Source organism: Fundulus heteroclitus, chromosome 19, assembly GCF_011125445.2.
Source record: "Fundulus heteroclitus isolate FHET01 chromosome 19, MU-UCD_Fhet_4.1, whole genome shotgun sequence".
Classification (NCBI taxonomy): domain Eukaryota; kingdom Metazoa; phylum Chordata; class Actinopteri; order Cyprinodontiformes; family Fundulidae; genus Fundulus; species Fundulus heteroclitus.
The window spans coordinates 18,044,750-18,065,807 of NC_046379.1; the positions used below are offsets into that span (position 1 = coordinate 18,044,750).

Genomic DNA, 21,058 nt, shown 5'->3' on the forward strand with positions numbered 1-21,058 from the left:
GGTTTTGGTTGCAAAAATCCCCCCAAAAAACAAAACAAGAACGACAGTCGACTGGATCAGCACCCAGCTCAATTATCTAATAGATTTTTGAAAAACTTCCCACATAAAGGCCATGAAACCATTTTATTCTTTACTCAAGATTATACTGTAAAGTCTAAAGGGGTAACAAATGCAATAATTTACCATTTAGGCAACATCAGTAAGAAAGTTCAACATCTTTTGGTCTTTATTCAATTAATCAAAAGCAAAAATGTTATTCATGTTTTAAAATCTTTTAACAGGTCAAACTCACACACTTTGGATGAATTAACAATTTTTAATTGCATCTATCAGAAATCTTAGCACAATCAGTTTGAAAAAAAAAATGTCCTCAGTTGGATAACGATAATATTAATTGGAGTAACTGAATTAATGACTAAATGAAAGCCATCTGTAGACAAAGCAGCCATAAAACAACGTACAGAAATAAACATGTGAAAGGGGTCACTGTGAGGGCGACCGTAATCAGAAATGATCCTGTTTACCCCCCTGCCGAGTGACTGAGAGGGCACCGAGTGACGCAGGTGAGAGACAGGCGCCCACCCAGCCCCCAGACCGCACCTCCCTTATCTGGCCGGTGGAACGGAGACGGAAGGAGTGACAAAGGCCAGGGCTTGGGGTGCGATAAGAGGGAGGTCTTGTGTCCTGCCTCGGCCCTGGCCGTCCACTGCGAGGGGCCATCCAAGGGCCAGGAGTTGACCACGAGCAGAATGTGGCTGTGCACCGTCAGATATCCAGAACCGCTGTTACGTGTCCTCGCGAGGCTGCGTTGGCGCAATGAATAGGAGGAAGAAAGACAGATACAGATGGAGAGAGGGGGGTCAGGTGGAGTTCAGGGCAGATTCTTGCCAGCTGTATCACGCTGCAGGAAAGCCTAATTGCTTCCGGATCTACAGTAGGAATCCTGCCCTGCACAGTTCACTGTTCCTGCCCTCCCCACCTCTCTGCTACTCCTCATCTTTTGTCCCTTTCAACGCCCCGTCTTTCGTTTGCTTTTTTTCTGCGGGTTTTCCCTCTCCACAACCGAGCTTCTCTCACTCTTTGTCCTTTTTCTGGCTCTCAGGCGTTTGCTCCTGCTGGGTGGCGTGACCGAGCGTCACAACGTCTGTAGGGAAGCAGTCTTTGAGCAGGATGCCTCTGTCCCTCTGGCAGTCCAGCTCCTCTATGAAACCATACCAGTAGATCACGAGGCCTGGGCCGAACCTGTCGCACACAATAAATTCAATTCAATTTTATTTACATAGCGCCAATTCATGAAACATGTCATCTCAAGGCACTTTACAAAGTCAAAATCAATCATATTATACAGATTGGTCAAAAATGTCCTATATAAGGGAACCAGTTGATTGCTTCAAAGTCCTGACAAGCAGCATTCACTCCTGGAAAAAGCGTAGAGCTACAGGGAGAGTCGTCTGCATTGTCCATGGCTTTGCAGCAATCCCTCATACTGAGCAAGCATGAAGCGACAGTGGGAAGGAAAACCACCCATTAACGGGAATGAAAACCTCCAGCAGAACCGAGCTCAGTATGAACGGTCATCTGCCTCGACCGACTGGGGGTTAAAGAAGACAGAGCAGAGACACAACAAGAGAGACAAAAAAGCACAGAAGCACACATTGATCTAGTAATCAGTTCTACATCAGATGGTTAAAGCGGGTGATCTGTCTTCCTTAGATGATGTCGCAGTTAACAGAACGTCAGACCAGGTGTACCTACTATGAAGAAAAAAAAGAGAACAAAAAGTTATAAGCAGAAATGATGACAAGCAGTGTATAATTGAAGAACAGTAGAACTCTATAGAGTGAGAAAAATAGATCCTGATGTCCTCCAGTAGCCTAAGCCTATAGAAGCACATCCACATTGGTAGGTCAGGGCAACATAAGCCTCTCTAGTTATAAGCTTTGTCAAAAAGGAAAGTTTTAAGATTAGTCTCAAAAGTAGACAGGGTGTCTGCCTCACGGACCAAAACTGGGACAAATGTTATTGCTTCCTTTCCCCCCCACCCACAAGAAACTTTTCATCTTATCTCTGTCAAATAGTTTTGTCCGTTAATTACAAAAATAGATCAACCAAAGCAGCTAAAGTTAGTAAAGAGATTGAATGAGCGAGTAACTTGGATCTGCAGGAGCTAAGGGTTTTTTTTTGTTTGTTTTTTTGCCTTTGATCACCATCTAGGAAATTTGTGCTGCGTTGGGACACAAACACTGCCTGGATGATAAGGATCTGTCTCAAACACTCACAATGACACTGGAATAATGTTCTGTAAACCCAGAATCTCAACTACACCGCAGCCTCTTGTCATCAGAAGCCTTTGCTACATAAGGAACAATGCAGATGGCCATTACACTGCGTCTCCCTGTCGATGCTGCCCAGTTCAACACTCTTTGATTCTCAACCTCTTAGAAAGAAAACAAAACAGTCTGAATTGTCTAGCAGTGAAGCACTTTATAATACCAAACATCTCGCTAAGCAATAGAGATTTATGCGTTATATTGTTTTCTTCTCCTCTAACTTTTCCTAATTTTTTTATTCCATAATATATTTTTTTACATCTGTTTGAGGTCATCTATATTAGAAGAAATTAACAGTTTTCTAGAAAAATGATCCTTCAAGCGGTTCGTCAAAGGCTCAAAAAGTCAACTACTGCATCACTTCCAGAGTCCTGCAGTAGTATCTATACACCTTAAACCTGTTTTTAAACCTTCTATTATGTTACAGCTACAAGCCTGGAATATTATGTGACAGATCGACACAGAGTAGTCTGTAATTGGTTAGTGGATCAAAAACAATAGGATACAAGCATCTATGTTTAAGTATTTGCAACATATTCCTAACAGGTGTAGGTCTGGACTGGGTCACTCTAACATGTATGTGCGCTTTGATCCATGTCATTCCCGTGTAGCTCTAGCTGTATGTTTATGGTCTTTGCTCAGCTGAAGGTAAACCTCAACCACACTCAAATCCTTTGTAGCTTCTAACTTTTTTTTCTTCTTTTCTTCTGCGGAATTAGCCCCATTCATCTTCAGGTCGACTCCGGGAAGCTTCCCTGTCCGGGCTGAAGAAAGGCATCACTCCACCATGATGCTGCCACCGCCACCATGTTTCACAGAGGGGATGATCTTGTTTTAATGTAATAATTATGTGACTTTTGAAAGTAATAAGTTGACTGGATTTGATCTAGGGATATGAATACAAATGAACTCTCCAGTCCTTGGACTGTATTAGCCAAAACATCTGAGGAATCACCATTATCCTGATTAAGATACATTGGTTGCCACTGAGCAACAATTTTTCTGCATGAAATTTCTTGTAAATACCTAAAACTAAAAAAAGTAGAATAAATAATGACTGCGACTTGTTTTTTGTATCATTGTGTGGTTTTATTTTTGTACAAAGCTATATTGTATTCCTCATCATTGCTGTGCAGCCCTGTGGTGTAACGCATGAACAAAACCAGCAGCGATTTAAAATACTAAAAACTAACTATAACTAAAACTATAAGATTTCCCCTTATTGAAAATTTATTTAACCGTTAACTTGTGTTTATGCATGTTTCAGTTTTGCCTTCCTTCTTTTGCTTGTGTATAAAGGTCTGCCTTTAAGAAAAATACAAGAGAATGATTCGGTGCAGTGTGTCATTTTTATTTCTGTGATGATAATGATGTGCACTTAAGTATATCAATTTCAAAAGTACAATCATAATGGTTACATCTCTGCACCTTTACCTTCTCTCTTCAGAGCGCATCCATTTCTGAATGGACGAAGTTGGAACGTGATACCAATGTAGTAAAAGTCAACTGTGATGTTTATTCTCCTTCATACATCAAAACACAGTAAATCATCTCCCTTTTTTTTCCCATCCAATTACTTCATTTATGCACTAATTTATTCCCATCACATAAAATCCTTATACAGTACAATACATTGAGGTTTGTGGCTGTTATGTGATGCAACGTGAAGAAGTTCAAGGCGCATGAATACTTTTTTTTTTCTCTCTCCAGGAGACTGTAGATCATACCTGTTCTTTAAACATTAACTGCCATGCATGAAAACATGTTGGCGTTGAACTCTGAGCACTTCACCTCCCTTGTGCAATACCAGATTGTGGGGGCTGACAGAGCTGCAGTCCCAGATACTCCATCCTCAGACAGTTAACAATGCTGTGGGGCCTCTGGAGACCTCGAGAGGAAGCTAGCCAAGGGGCCATGGAGAGCAGTGGAAGTTCAGTTCCAAGGTAAAGTACATAAAACCTTGGTCATGCGATCAATCACTCCACGGCGAAATTTTACTTCAGCGCATGAATTTTTCGGGGGGGGGGAATCTTCGTCCCTCGTATGGTTACGTGACATTATAGCAAACACCTTAATGGCTGACTTTTAAAGGAATATCGTGAAAATGTAAAGATAAAAATATTATTTCAAGTCTGATTTGTGGCGTACATGCGCTGGGCTGCGTCGACTGGGCCTTGAGGCGGTGCATGTTTTACATACAGCACTCCTGTGGAGACAGACATGGACAAGAAAATATGCAGCTATACACACGCCCCCCCCCCCCCCCCCCCCGCCTCCACTCCACTCCACACGGCCCTTGCAGCAGTACATGCTTCTGCACTCTACCTCTGCATCCTACGCTTTACAGTGTGTGATTTACGGTGCTGTATCTAGGAGCAAACAGCCCTGCAGAAAGCCTGCAGATGCACACTCCAAGTTCACCACAATGTCACACACACACACACACACACACACACACACACACGGCTAAGCCTCTCAGCCCTGCACAAAGCTCAAAGCCCCAAAACTCCCATAATTTCCACGGTCCACTGCTGCACACGGCCACCAATTCTTAATATGGAAATGTTATGGAGACGCAACCTAAACATTTACATTACGACGATGACTTCTCTCCGTTCGGACGCTACGCGTGGATTTCCTGTGCTCTGGAAGGGGGGGGGGGGGGGGGGGGGGGCGGGGCGAGGCAGAGCCGAGGAGAAAAAAGGGTGACTGCTCTCAACTGAGTGGAGAGGGGCAAACCCTCTGAAAAGGTTAAAACTGTAGATCAACAGATAAGGCGGCGGTGCGCGATACATCATGTCCCGGGTCTGTCAGGGGAGGCCAAGTACAAATTGAAACTAGCAAAATTATAAACACAGGGGAGCCATGCCACCAAGGCCTTTCCGTAGCGTAAAGAAAATAAATGAAGTTTGAGACCTGCTCCGCATTAATACAAGTCAATACAATAAGGACCTTGAGGTAAAAATCCACCACGTGAAGAAGAAGCGATAAGCGTGGGAGGGTCAGGCGGGAAAGACAACTACAGCACGAGAGTCCGCACAGAAAGGATCATAAACAGCATCCACGCACTGTGAAGAGCTGTTTTAAATGTACACTGTGATACTTTATAGACTACTACTGCATATAGGCTCTTTGAAGGTACAACATCACAGGAAGTGGGGAAAAAAAAATAGTTCAGTTTAAATTTGTAGGCAAATGACGGTCCATTATGTAAGCTAACTTTCCTTAGCCTGGCATGTGCTCATTACACACGGCCTCTAAGTGAGACAGGCCATCTTCCAATAAACACCCTGCTATGTAAGGAGATGGGGAAATTGTTTGTGAAATGCAGCTAATTTCAGCCAGAAAGCCACTTGACAAGCCTGGGCGTGGATCGCTGCTGCCAGCCGTGCTTTCGATAGTGTTAATGAGCGGCTGGTGGTCACATTTTAAGCAGGTTCCAAGCAGCTTACGGTAGCAGCTTAATGAGAGCAAGGCACTCTGGAACAAAAAAAAACTCCTGAATGGTGAAGAGGCAGCGTTATTAGCTGCCGGTGCGCGGGCGTGCGTGCACAGAGCGTGCAGTGAAGCAACGCATCTGACGGAGCAAACCTCTCCCCACGTCTCCGAATCTTGAATGAACAAATGCAATACTAGCAAAGAAGGCTGTTTAAAAAGTGCAATGATATATATATATATATATATAAAAAAATTGCAGAGGGTTTTAAACAATTTGAGCCATGTGCTAAACTAAAGAGCAGGACAAACCTGCCTAGAAAACGTTATTGCTTTTATTGCTACATGTGATGCATGTAAGAGTTTTTAAAACACATTCAATCATTTCTTACAAACAGTGAATCTCAAAAGGTTTGCCTAACCCTGGCAAATTATTTATTTTTTTGTGACCTTTCAACTGACCTATATCTAAGACGATGCAACTAAAAATGTCACAAATTATAAAGAAACGACAATAACCTGTTTGCATGGGTTTGCACACCCTTAAAAATCGCGTTTTCTGCACCTTTCGAACCAATTAAAAATGGCTCTACCACGTGAATAGCATTTTGCTGACATTTTCATTGTTTATTTAACATTTCATAGAATTTCTTTACTTTGAAAATGACATCCAGTTCATTTTAGTTGTAACCCGTTTTTGGGTCAGCTGGCTGTTATGACCCCTTCCTTCCTAGCAGAAACTATTGGGAGCTCATATTTACTTAACACAACCACATTTTAAAAACAGAATAGTGTAAGTAGATCTAACAACATTAATTTAAACCACCGGCTGTCAAAGCTTGTTCAAACAGACACTAAGAGATTTTTACACCTGAATCCATGAAAATCAGGTCGTTTTCATATTGGAAACTGTCTGTCAGGTTGAGGTTTTGGTCTATTCTCACCAAAGTAACAGGCTACAAGCTAGGAGTCCAAGTTGCTTTGTTTTTTTACTTTTTTTGGAATGACCATGACCTGGATGACTGAGAATCTTCACCAGCAAGTTGTTGTCTACTAACTTGACCTGCATTTCGTTTGTATAATTTCACATTGCTCCCAACATTTATTCAGCAGTATCTAAATCGTTCAGCTCTGAAATGTGCCCTTTTTTCGACGCTGCGCTTTTGGGCCCTTTGTCATTTCAAACAGTTTTGCACCCAACATCTTAGGTTGCAAAATGGAGCCTTCCGGGAGATGTCGTGTGCCAACTGAGAATAATTAACTAAAAACAAACAGAAAAATAGTAAAGGTTCAAGTACACTGGCATGATAAGGCTTGCTACAGACATGGACCAGAAGGTAGAAGGGACAGAACAGCCTGGCGTGGGTGTAAAAGGGGGTTGCGAGTTGGAAACAGGCGAATTAACAGAGCAGGAGCTACCTTCAAATTTAAGGTGAGGTTACAAAATGTAAGATTGTGAAAACCCTCCACTTCTTTTGGTTTAATCCCCTTAGGCCAAAAAAAACTAAAAAGTGCTTCCTTCTTCTAAAACGGATTCAAATCAACTTAATTTCAATGTGCTGCATTTGGTGAGAGGAAAACATAAAATAAAACCGAGGCAACAGCTTTTAAAATATATTTCACATAAAGAAACTTATCAGTAAAATAGAGATGAATTTATGGGCAACTATAACCGCCCCTCCCCTACTTCTTTCTGCATACCACACAAAGTCATTTTAAACAAACACCCCAGAAATGATTCAGGCAGAGCAAGCCTCTACCTGAGGGTGGGTGAACTCTGTCTCTGAGGTCTCTCCATAAAGGCCTCTTTGTTTCCCGCCTCCATACATCAGCTCACGGCCTCTGAAGTGCTCCTACATATTTTCCTTATACATTTTTTTTTCCTTCAGCTTTATTTGAAGCATATCTAAAAACGTTTAAAACAGTCAACTTTTAGACAGACCAGGTGGAAACAGAGCAGGTAAATAAACACCCGTTGTGAAAATGAGACAATTGTGCACGTAGAAAAAGACAAAGAAAATGTGTCTTGGTGACAAATGCCCTGTTCTTTAGAGGTCACCCACTGGGAGTGCATTTCCAGGGGTGGATAATGCTCGTATGATATATTAGTTTGTGTTGAATTTCAGAATATGCCAGTGATCCGGGGTTTGCATGCCAGGTGATTCGTCCCCTGCAGCTAATCGCTGTAAATCCAACACATTGTGGATTTTAATGGCCTTACAGTAGCTGTCTGTAACAACTAAGCCTGCTGGACAACGATGACACCCCTGATAAGTAAAGCTTTTGTGCACAAATCGGGTATTTAAAGGCTGACTCTGCCCAGAGGGACACCCAGGCACAGGGAGGTAAATAATCCCTTGCTGCAAACTATACAACCTACTCACCATAAATAACAGGAATTGAACAGCAGAGTTCACCTCCCACAGTCAAGGTATTAACACGACTCCAGCTAAGAATAGAAGCCCTTCTTTCTGCTCCACACTCCCCGCTTATTCTTTATGGAGAGAGTTCAGTGGAGCTAAGGTAGGTTTTTAAAAAAAAAACAAACAAAAAAAAAAAAAAACATCCCAGTAACCCTTGGCTGTGCATCACAATCGCCATCACCTCTGCGTGATTCCTAATCAGGTCGAAGACAGAGCAAGACGTGCTTGATTTCTGCTAGCATTAGGAAGTAGACTATAACTGTACATCTACTTCAGAAAAAAAGGATACTTTGAGTTTCTCGTGTTGTATAAGCTTGCATCAAAAGACCAAGGTTTCATGGTATTTACCCAAAATAATTTAAAACAGGTAATACAACTGCTTTATTTCAAACACAAATATTTGGACCACTTTTGAAATAACTTCATAACAGATATAATGCTTTCTGTACAAAGTATTTCTCCCTAGACTTAAAAGTGTAGAATAAACACCAGCAGGTTTTATGTGCTTATGGGACAGAAAATAACTTTTTGGTGTTATTCTCATACACCAAATTACATGCATTTCCAGACTTTTATTAACTGTTCAGCAATCCACTGTTAAAACCTCGACCTGGCTTGATAGTGGTAACTGACCCCTGAATCATAGACGCATATTTGACAAATGTATAGTTGTCAGTAGAAGTGTGGTAGCGTAATTGTGTTGTCACTTGTTTAATCATTGGCAGAAGATTCTTGCAAAAACAGTGATAACAGGTGACTAATTGGCCCCTCTGCCAAATCACCGGTACAAACCTGACCCACAGTTTTTATTTGGACAGAAAACTGTACCTTATTTTATTGCAATGACAAAATCTCAAAATAAATCAGTGACTAATATTTTTTCTAAATAGTCTGTTCAAACAGGGCTTTAAAAATGATCAAACCACGCGTGTGTGTGTGTTTGTGTGTGTGTGTGTGTGAGTGTGTGTGTGCATCAAATAAACTATGAGAGGATAGATATTGATCCATCCAGGGGCATTTAAGAGGCGCAGCATCTTTGTTTGAGTAGTTTGTTAAAGTTGATGAAAGGAAATATTTTCTGGTTTACAGATATCTCAGTCTGGTATTTTAAGTGTTTTACACATACTGATCTACAATTTTAGGACAAGGGACTATCTTAAGCTTTCCAAAATGTGCATTTCACAAATTATTAAACTATTAGCACATAGTTACTATGCAAATGTGATAACCGTTACCTAATGTGCATCTTCTCCAATGACCACTCAGCACTATCAGAGATTGTATTTCCTGCAATCAGTATCACTTTCTCTGACCTCACTCCCCCCCAAATGCTCCAATCACCTCAACCACCTTCTCAAATTAACCAAAAGCTTATCACCTTACCCACACACCCTCACACAATCTGACAGCTGACTGATTGCTTCAGTTATACATGATTAAGTAACCAAGTTGATAAACATAATGACAGGCTTTATTTTGAAAGTACAGATGTGAGATGGAAAAACCCCGGGTCAGGTCTCCGCTTGGGCTGTAAAAGAACCGCGTATATCGCTGCCATGCTTTCTAAACATCTTCCAGTCCCAGGGAGGAGTTCTGATTAGTGTTTTGAACTCGTTAAGTCTCTTAACTGGGCATGTCGCCTAACACATTAGCAGCGTGCATCTGAGGGACAAGTGTTTTCTGTGTGTGTGTAATGTGCTCTGGTCCCTTCTCAGATCTACTGCGTCATGGTGAAATGTATTCTGACACACTCTGGTCTGCCATGGATGTGGGGAAAAGCAAACAAGGTGGGATCTGGATTGGGCTTTGGAAAGAGTTCAAAAGTTGGTCCAGAAAGACAAGAACAGAACAATACACATAAAAATGTCGTGTTTGAAGTTAAGGTCCACATTCTTCATAAAGGGCCTTCTTGGACTTTTTGGTAACAGCATACAGCGCCTTGCTAAGTTATTAATACTAGGGCTGTACGATTTTGCCAAAAATCTAAATTGCGATATACTACAACAATAATTGCGATTTAATTCTGACTTCTCTCTGCATTAACCACAAGTAACAAAAATGGCCTGTGGATAAAGATGTTTGTAATCAAGGACTATATGAAACCAGAACTTTTACTGTTTTTTTTTATTAATCAGGATATTCTTATTGAAGAGAATAGCCTTTAAGAGAATAGCTTTTAATTGAGTTGGACATCAATCCTAGTTGAACATAAAGTGCAATAAACTAACAAGTCTATGTATTAAGCTGTTCGACTGGTACTTAATGCTATGGTGAGCTTTCAGAAAGTTTTGGGTAAAAACAGTATGATTATATAAACTATAAAACAAATAATAAAGTTAGATTATCTCACTGCTGCAACTCCCTTCCCTGTGGAGTCAAACCCACTTTAAACATATTACCGCCACTAATTGTTACACAATTGTTACAAAAAATTTAAGGCCTCTGCCATTTGGAAATTGCATTTTTTTTTAAATTATATTGCAAAATGCGATTAATCGTGCAGCCCTAATTAATACTCCCTTAACATTGATACATTTTGTCACAACCTTTTGATATGACAGGTTGATACAAAGTGAAAGGAATTCTAGCATGTTTTTAATCTATTTTGCCCATAAAAAAATCTGAAAAGTGAAGCAGGAATTTCTATTTCATTCCCCAGAGTAATTACTTTGCTGAATCATGTTTTAATCATCAAATAATTAATCAACTGGCACTGTTCTAAGTGAAAGTTTTAACCATTCTTTGTAAAATAGCTCAAGCTACATCAGATTGATTAGATAAAGTCCATAAACAGCAACGTTCGAGTCTTACACAGATACTCCATTGCTTTTAAGTCTGGACTTTGACTGGACCTTTCGGGCACATGGACATTGTTTGATCGAAATGATTCCATCGTAGCTCTGGTTGCATGTTTAGAGTTATCGTGCTGCAGGAAGGCAAACCTTCAAACCCAGTTTCAAGTGTTTTGCAAACTCCAAAAGACTTTCTTCCAGGGCTGTCCAGTCTTTAACTCCATCCGTCATCCCATTAAACGCTGACCAGCTTTCTCGTCCCTGCTGAATAAACGCAGCGTCACAGCATAAAGCTCCCATCACCGGGAGGATGTATTGTCACATTCTCCACGTGAGCGTTGGATGGCTGTAGCTCCTCCAGAGTTACCATGAGTCTCTTTGCTGCTTGTCTGATTCACACTCTCTTTACCCAACGCGAAAGTTAAGGTGGACAGTGATGTTTTGGTAAGATTATTGCTTTGTCATACTTTTGCATTTGTGGTGCTTTATAAGATGTTGTCTTAGGACAATAGCCTGACATTAAACAGAACTGCAAATTAGTTTTAAACATCAATATACTGCTAGCATGAATACTTTAGCAAGGCATGGCAACTCTACCGTACCCTTATTATACATATGGTATAATCCATTTAATTTCTAGCAGAGTACCAGTTAACATTCATACAGTCACACCTGATCATATTCACTCCCCGTCCTCAATAATGATCCTCTACGTCATGACAATGGCTTGATCTCGTTGTTACCACACTTAGAGGGTATTCATTAGCAGCAGAGGCCAATATTAGTAATTTCCATTATGGTAGATCCAGAAGACCTTAATTGTATTTCATAGAAAAAGTAAAACCAGGACTATAGGGTTCAGACTGCTTTCAGTTTTCAAATGAAAGTCTTACAAGTCTCTAAGGCCAAGCACAGTCCACAGCAATAATTTAGATCTCTGTCCAGAGTCCCGCTGGCCTTTGATGAGGCCCCACGTCTGTGTATTCTGCTTCGAGACGGGAAGCTCCCCATGGTGGTGGGTGAGCAGGCTGGGGGGTTGAGAGGCGGCCGCGACAGAGGACCGCATCGTCAAGGGGATACATGCTCCTTTAACCTGTTATTGTGAACTCCCAGCAGCCCTGGCCGATAATTGCCACCTGTCTCTTGGGGAAACACAGCCGAAGGAAGGCAGAGGGGACGGCCATTTTGTGTCTACCGCTGCTCCTCGCCCCTGCACGGCCCTGGGCCTAATCCTGCCCATAACCCAAGCTGCTAATGTGTTTTCAATTTAGGATGTCCCCCCCCCCACTGCTGCAGGCATGGCCCTAATCAACAACAGTTTGTACTGTAACCTTATCTGGCCTCGCTAGGGCAGCGTCAGCCTGACCGGGCGCCTGCAAATCTGATGCGTCCAGCAGAGTAAAGTGTGTATATGTATGGATATCATGTTTATATGTGAGGTCATAGGATGTGGACCTTCCACGCACACGCAGTCCACACATGCAGTGCCGCTGATCCCAATGCAGCCAAACCACTTACGGTGCCGCAAGTCGCTTTGTAAAAGAAATTTACAAATTCAATGACAAATGATAATAAATAAATAAAAAATATCCCTTAGGTATCCTGCTGGTACACATTAATTCCCATCAGTGGGGAAAATAGAAGCATATGGCATGCAGATGCAAAGAAAGGTAAAAAGAAAAAGAAAAAAAGAGGCCATGTTGTAAGAGAAAATTCACAACATGAGAAAAATATACTGCATAGTTATTAAAAATAGCACTCTTAGATTCAAAGAATTGTGCAACAAAGTAGAATAATAATAAAACAAATACTACAAAATTTAAAAAGTCAGCTCCCTTTTAGACAAAGTATTAATATATAAATTCCCTAAATGGCACCACTTTGTGATTGTTTTAAAATGAAAGTAAATCAAATTAATCAAATTGTTCTTCCAGTCGCATCTATTGGCTTTAATCGGCAAACATCTCGGCGAAGCCCGAATCAAAAGCCACAGTAGGGCAGGTGTGAATGTCTGCTGTGTAGGCATTCTGACCCCTGCATCCATGAGAACAACTCTGCCCCAAAATTAGAGTCAGTCTCTAATGTCTCCCAGAGAGCGAGCGAGAGAGAGAGAGAGACAGAAAAAAAAGAAAGAAAAAAAAAAAAAAGAGAGGCCTGGCTTTTATCCAAGTCAGCACCTTTGGAAGTGCAGTCGTATTACCACCACTAAATCAACATGTCAGCGCCCGGCCCACTGAACTTCTTCACCCAGACTCAACAGCTTACGGCTATTCTGCACAAATAATGAACTGTTGAGAAAGCCCATCTCTAAAAAACAGACAAGAAACAGAGGTCTAAAACAACTGAATAACAAGTCTTGTATGTACATATGACGTACTCTCTGCTCCAATAGGAATTCTTGCAGTAAGACAGCCACAACCAGCTGACGGTATCCTCCTAACGCTGTTTGGTCTGTGGGCCCGAGCGCCATCTACCCGGGTCGAGTTTGGAGGCGAAGGTCCGCAGAAATCTGTGTGCTTACTCGGCAGTCTGTTTACATTCCTAAGGGTAATTTTAGCCCCCTGGGGGGAGCAGAGCGGGTGGGGGGCGCAACATCTCGTTGGGGCTTGTCAGTGCTGGACTGGCTACCCGGCGCAGTGGCGGCACCTAGACATCTGGGTGGAAGGTAAATACATGCATACATACAGACGGACCCCCTGAAGGGAACAAAAAGAAATACTTCATCTTGGGTATTATCCAACTTTGTATCTTTTATTGTGAAGTTTCAATTAGTATAAAGTATCCAACTGGAGTCTTTTGCAGCATATCAAATGATCTATGATACATCTACAGAAATGGGTGGCCAACAGAAGCAAAAGTCTAGTCCTGCCTAAAGGACCACTGCAGGGCACCATTAGTTTTGGACAACCCAGGCTAACCCTGGTGTTTTCACAAAAAATCTGGAGTGCAAATCCAATTTTATCGTCATTTTTAGAAATTTGCTAAGCAAACACGTCAATAATCCCTCCACAAGAAAAGCAAAGGGCTGATGTGTGTGCGCTGGGATTTGTTCTGCTCCCAGAGAGGTCCGCTCCGAGGGGCAGGAGAGCAAAATGCCTGTTGTCTTTGGTATGTTTGTGTGCGAACGCGCACATGTAGGAGAGAAGGAGAGGGACAGAGAGAGATGGGGAGAGAGGAAAGAAGAGAGCGACTCAGAGCTTATCGAAACTAATTAGGCAAGGGATCAGGATGGAAGTTAAATACTGAGCTACATGTAATGAAAGAAGCAGAGTGGGGGACATCTAAGGGTCAGACCCACACCAAACAGCGGTCCTCAGGCAATCTGGTATTGATTTTCACTCGTTTGGGGATGAAGGTGGATGGGAGGGAAGCATGGAGAGGCGGTAGGGCAGAGTCTAAGGGTCTCGCGAGTTGTCAACTTGACAGTTTAACCCCTTTTGGAGAAGAACAAACAAACAGAGGGATCTCCTGGGCTGACAGCGTTGATCTGTCATAGCGATGACACTGCAAAGCCTAACACAATGCCCACACAGGAGATGTGAGTGGGGAGGAAAAAGGGGAGGGAGGGTGAGTTGATACAGATATGCACAGACACATACCTTAAGCCTGCGAAGATAGGGTTCAGCCTTAGTTTCATTTGAATATTCTAACGGATTGAGAGAAAAAAAAAAAAAAAAAAGAGACTCGGATTCTGCAAACATATGATAAATACGAGACACGGATGTATAAAATCTGGGGATCAAGTAGTGCCCAGCAGTAAAACAATTTCAATATCGAAAGAACAGGAAAGGTCAATAACAATGGCAGGTTTAAAATTCAATGAGACAGGCAATCCATGCGGTCTAACAGGCAGTACGTGAAAGTATCGATAATTTAAGCATTTTTACAAGATGGAGAAGAGATGGCAAACAATAGCGTGAACTTAATTTGCATTATTAGCCAAGTTATTATTCTGGTTGTACTCAAACACATTAACACAGTCCTGCAAATGAGTTTTAAACATCGATGTGCCGCTTGCATGGAAAATATTAATCCATAAAGTCTTGTAATTCTTAAGGGTGTGCAATGTTTAGTTTATGATATTTTCAAAATTAGTGTTAAACAGTTTTTATACTAATATCTTTTTTTTTTAATCTCAGTTCGTGTCAGAATATAGTTTTTGAATCTGTCTCATGATAATTATTAATACAGTTTGGAGAAGATTAAAAGTACTGTAATCATTTTTTTTTCCTTCATATCACCCAGTTCTAGAATCAAGGTTCACTAAAAGGTGCGTTTTCACCACAGGAACCTTTTCCAGGACAGTTTTCTGGGGCGAGATCATTACCCCACTACACTTACCAAAGACCAGAGATTACCAGAGATTTAACTAAGGTAGCATGTTTTAAACCATTTTAATTTATTTTTGATGAAGTTAAATAAAAGACCAGTAATAAGCTTTTGGTTGAACTTTTTTTTCATATCAGTTTATAACAATCTAAACCTCATACTTTGTGTTCACTGTAAGGGTGTTAGACGTCAACATATTTGGCATGTTTTATAGCAGTCTGTGACCCAAAAGGGGGTACATTCTCTTAAAGGGGTTGATTTAAGGGTTTGCTCAGGGACACGTCTCGCAGGCATTTTTTTTTTTTTAATTAAATACATGTTAATGTTACAAACCTCCTCTGACAGTAAAAGGAATATATTTTATAGTTCATAGCTAGAACACCGGGCTTTAATCCCATCCTGGGTTCTGTCTCCTTTTCTTTCACCTGAGAAGTATAAGAACACAGAAGGCTGTGTCAGCGAAATCCCTTTAAATCGATCACATTTACAACTTTCTGTGGAGTTTGTAGCAACTCTGTGTAAGTTATAATGTGTAGCCACTGTAACAGAATGCTTGGTTATAGTTGTATTGAATAAAAGCTGGGCTTTAAATGCCAAAACGGAAGCACCCAGTCTCTCATTTTTAGCCGGTGAGCGAAACATCAGCTGACAATGCCGCAGAGGGAGCCATGATTGTCAACTGGTTCTAATTCTTCACACATACCATATTGCCAACCCTGCTTGCTGCATAAATGACCATCAAGTCATGGAGTCTTCATTAGAATTACAGTATACTAAGGTTTTAAACAGTCACGGTTCCGGTACTGCAAAAACTGTTCAGCATTGCGTTCCTGCAGTGTAGTTTAAAGCCCAGAATGACACAGAAATCCCCCTCCCCCACCTGTTGCTGTGTGTTGACTCCTATTTGTTAAAACAAGACAACACCGCCTTTTTTCTTTCTTAGAAGAAAGACATATTTGCTTGTTTTCTAAATGTTTGTCTCATAAAACAACGGAACGTCACTGTGTGAAAACCAAAGGAAAGCCACTATCGCTTTTACGGTACCACAGTTTTAAAAGCGATGCTGGAAAGCTCTGTGTGGTACGTCTATTAAACAGCTTACTGCAGGTGCTACCCAATCAGTGCAATTTAATTGCCTGCTCGCGAAAACATGTGGTAGAAATCAAATAAACAGTAAGAAAAAATAGATATTTAAAAAGCACCTGAAAACTACTATTGAGTGAGTGTTTATTCTTGGTTATATCTGTGCATCAAATCAAATGCAGATTTTTTTAATAAAACTTTTTTAAAACTGCATAAATCAATGCTATTTTTTGCAGCAATAAAAATAATTGTGTCCGTTTTAAATTATACAAGTAAAAAAAAAAAAAAAACAAGTTAAACATTTTAAACATATACAGCAGTCCATATACAGCCAGTTTTATGCTGTTTCCATTCCATGAGCGTATGATATATGCTTACTTACATGCATCATTTTAACGGTAATACATAGACCGGGTTGGCAGCGTACACGTTTTAGTTGTAGAGTACGGCTAAATTTTCATCTCTTTCTTTGGTCAAGAAGGTAAAGACGTCACAAATAAACACCATTACCCACGACCTGAGAGACACAAAAGATGTCAGTGCTCCTTTCTTGTCATTCACTGTGCTACCTGTCACCCTGAGCACCGTCCCTCTCATGTCTATAAACACTTGAAGACCTCTCTCACTCTTCCCCCAAGACTACCTCATCGTTCTGTCACATTGCCAAAGGGGACTCCATTAGCCTGGCCAACTCTCACTTATACTTAGCACATAGCCACACACACACACATGTGCAAACACACACACACACGGGATGGTGGATACTTTCCACATCAAATTAGAGTGGCCCCTACCCTCCTTGTTATGGCCTGGGAATGCTCCATCATCACGGATGCTACGGGGTCCCTCACTTGTCAGAAGTTGTCAGACAGATAGGGAGTCTGGATACACACAGCTGACAGGTAATCTTAATGTCTTCAATTAGCCCAATTAGGCCTGTCATAAACAATTCGATAAGTGCTCAACCAACACAAACAGATAAATGCGCGCGTAAGAGCGCAGGGACGCACAAGCTCACACACGGTGGGGTCTGCAGGGTATTAATGAGAAGGGTAATGGGTATATCAGTGGACGGTTGACTTGCTCTTCGCATCAAGCAGGGGTGTGCCTTGCTCTCAGCTGTGCACTGCTGGCTGCAAGCGGGTCACTTCAAATTGTACCATCTCCTTTCATTAGCGCATCGCCGGATGAGAATCTGAAAGGCCGTGACAAAATTCATTTGAGACGAGTGGGAGCAGATTGCCTGAAGCAGGTGCTATAAGGGAGATAAAACAAAAGCAGCACCTTTGTGAAGCTCTGTGTGTGTGCCTGTGATTTCTCCCTGTGTATTTGACTGGGAGAGAGGGCTTTTTTTTCCTGGTCTTCAAATCTGCTCCTCTCAATGCCATGGTAAATGGATAGCGACAGAAAAGTGCCCTCAAAAAAACAGGGTGAGGAACAGGGGGGGTGGAATCAGCCATGTATGTACAGGGCGCGTTCAGATAGGTGTTATTTTAAGTAAATATTACTTCAAGAGTAAATAAATGCTCCCAAAAACCTACAGGTGAAAAACATATGACTGGTAATCCTGCTTAATTTCTGGCTTGTCTTTCGTAATGTCTTAACAGAGCGAGGATGTTCCCCATTGCATCATCAACATACACTCCATATAAACAAAAAAATCTACACAGCCCTGCTTAAATCACATGATCGGTCATTGAAGTTATGAACTTATGAAAATATGGCACAACAGTAACATTTCCAAGACCTTAATGTTCTCTGTAGACTAATAAAAAAGCTAATTTCTGGCACCTATTGGTTGTTTAGTTCTATTCTTCGGAATACATGGGTTATGTGGTAAAGTGACGAGAAGGTGTAAAAAACACCCAAGCCAGGGTAAATTTTACAAAAACACACCTGAAATCTACAAAAGACATGGATGAACTTTCTTGCCATGGTTCGTAAAATTTGTGCTTGGTGCAAATAACTAACTAAATAAAAAATAACAATCCCTAACCATCACACCTACAATCAAGCACGGTGGAAGGAGCGTCATGAAGGATGTGGGAGGGACTTATGAATGGCTACAAATATGAGCATAAGCATGAAACGTCTGAGTTTCTCAGCATGAAAACGACGCAAAGCATTCATCTAATTCAACAAAACAATGGCTTCGTCAGGAGATCACAAGTTTTGGATTCACCCCAGAGACCAGACATCAATCTAATTTGCACACTAATACAATCACATTGTTTTACATTCCTCAAGAAAATATTTCAGTTTTATTTTCAGTTAGGTCGTAAAGGTCACAGGTCACATTAAAACGTGAAAAGAGTTCTGAATTTATCTTATTTTGCTTTTTTATATACAAAAAACAGGAATTTTAAGTGTAGCGTGTAGCCCTTTTATATACAATCTAAGGTCACAAAACATGTCTTGTCCATTTATGCCTTCCAATTTACAATCGATTTGTTATCAACTACTAAACATCAATAATTGAAGACGAACTGTTTATCGACAGACTTGTTCTGGACTAAAGGAGCTTTCAGCACAGATTTATTTGAAAGCACAAAAAAAGGTCCAACATGTGCCACTTCAAAGAAGTCAAAGTAGGACAAGCAAAAAAAAAAGGATTTTGATGGATCTGAGTACCTCTGACTCTCACCCAAAGTGATGGCTAGAAAACCATCGGATGGGGGGGTGGGTGGGGGGGAGATGGCCAGAAAGCCGAAAGCCGTCACAGGGAAGTTGTAATAGGAAATTGCTTTTGGCAACTATTTGTTCAAGCACTAGATTTTTTTCGTCTTTATGCCAACCCAGCGAGCCCCCATTGGAAAACAGGGCAGGTCCCCCTAATGAGTAATCTATTTCAAAGAAGTCGTGTCTGGGCATGACAGTTTACTGAGAGGCTTGAAGAACTGGTAATTACCAGTGTTACGGGGCAATTAATGCATATTACACTGCGGCACTCATGGCGGTGACTGTCAGCTCCCCAATAAAAATGAGCACTCTTCAGCTAAAGGGTGACATTAATTGGGCCCTTAATGACTATGCAGAGGAACCAAGCCAAATAGGAACAAAACAGGGGACTCGCTCTGACACTAGCAGAGGGCTGGAAATTGGACTAAAAATGAGATTAATTGCTGTTTAGAAAAAAAGAAAAAGATGGGAAAAGGTGGTGAGGGGACGGGGGAGAGAGAGAGAGGTGGAAATTATAGGGTACAAAAAGCAAGAACTGTTCATACAGATGACAATTCAATTAATTATTTTACACTGTATTTCCTTTACCTTCGGAAGTGGCGACAGGATTCTGGTCCAGTTTGGGGGTTTTGCTGTGTAGCTCATTGTTTTCCAGCTTTGCAAACACATTCTACAACCGCGACACAAAGTCAGATGCTCAATATGATAAGAACATGTCAGAGTTTTAATCAATGGTAGACAAGGAGGAATGCATAGATACAGTGCTTTCCAGAGGTATTCACAGCCTTTTTTTTTGCATCATATCATGTAATATTGCTTTTCTCCAGCAGGAACAGGGAAGCTGGTCAGAGTTGATGGGAAGAAGGACTGTGTTGAGTACAGGGGAATCATGGGGGAAATAACCCAAAAACTAAGAGGCTGCAAAGGACCAGATACTTTATCTGCCAGCAGGACAAACCTAAACGTAATGCCAGAGCTACTCAGTAACCGCTTTGATCAACAAATATTCATGCGATACAACGGCCCAGGTGAACACAACTAAATTCAGGCAATTTGTGGTCATATTGAAAGTATTTACTGAAAATTGGCTGAACAGAAACGCACGCCACACTTTTCAGTTGTATAGATTATAAATTATTAGCTACATAACAAAAAACAACATGTTTTTCCTTCCATTTCATACTTATGCACAACTTTGTGTTGGTATAGAGTATAAAACCCCAATAATGTACATTAAAGTAGGAAAGATCAAGGGATATGAATAATTCTGCAAGCTACTACACATCTATACAAATACAAATCGTTTTCTAGAAGCCATTTGGTTTTTACCATATATTTTTTTTAATTAAAAGAGCCACTAAAAAATTAAAGCAAAAACTGTACATGTGCAACACTTTGGCCCTTCCACCTCCAGCAATGTTTGTTTGGAAAAAAGATCCAAGGATGCAGTGCAAACATACATAACTCTGATTAATGTTGCTAAAACTAGCCACGAACCCTGAATATGCGAGGCCCAAATGGTAAAGAAATATCAGCATGCAAAACATGCCGTCATTTGCATACATTTCTGATTCTGGATTTCCTTGCTATTTAAATATGCAGTTAGAAATAGTCCAGCACTGCCTCTTGCGCTGTCACGCTGCACCCTCACACTGTCATTGGTCCTGATAGAACTCCTTGGCTTCAAAGGGAGCTTTGCAGTGGAGAAGCAAATATTTGAATTGCAAAAACACATCACTTTTCCGAGGTGCGTGTGTGTGTGTGTGGGGGGGGGGATTCAAGACAACTTTTTAGAGGTGAAATGCTCCCCCAACCCCCAGCTAGCTAACCCTCTGCACACAGTACAAAAAAAAAAAAAGTCAACATATTCATCGCTTAAGCGCTCTCCTCGCTAATTTACCATATCCAAATTTGTGTAATGGGATATGACATATTTTAGAGGGGATTGCAGGGGGAGAAAAAAAACTTTAATTTGAGGAGAGAACCA

General features: G+C 41.1%; 1 protein-coding gene across 4 annotated transcripts in view; it reads right to left on the reverse strand.

Annotated features, from left to right (window-relative positions):
* cdin1 (CDAN1 interacting nuclease 1) overlaps nucleotides 1–21,058 on the reverse strand; it is a 98,213-nt gene that overhangs the window by 21,911 nt on the left and 55,244 nt on the right. For 3 of the 4 annotated variants that reach the window (XM_036150408.1, XM_036150409.1, XM_036150410.1), the window contains one exon: nucleotides 197–1,242. The exons of the other annotated variant lie outside the window; for it this stretch is intronic. In XM_036150408.1, the coding sequence (XP_036006301.1) occupies nucleotides 1,074–1,242 (169 nt within the window). In that variant the 3' untranslated portion in view covers nucleotides 197–1,073. Of the gene's footprint in view, nucleotides 1–196; nucleotides 1,243–21,058 lie in introns of those variants that run through there. 4 annotated transcript variants of the gene reach the window in all.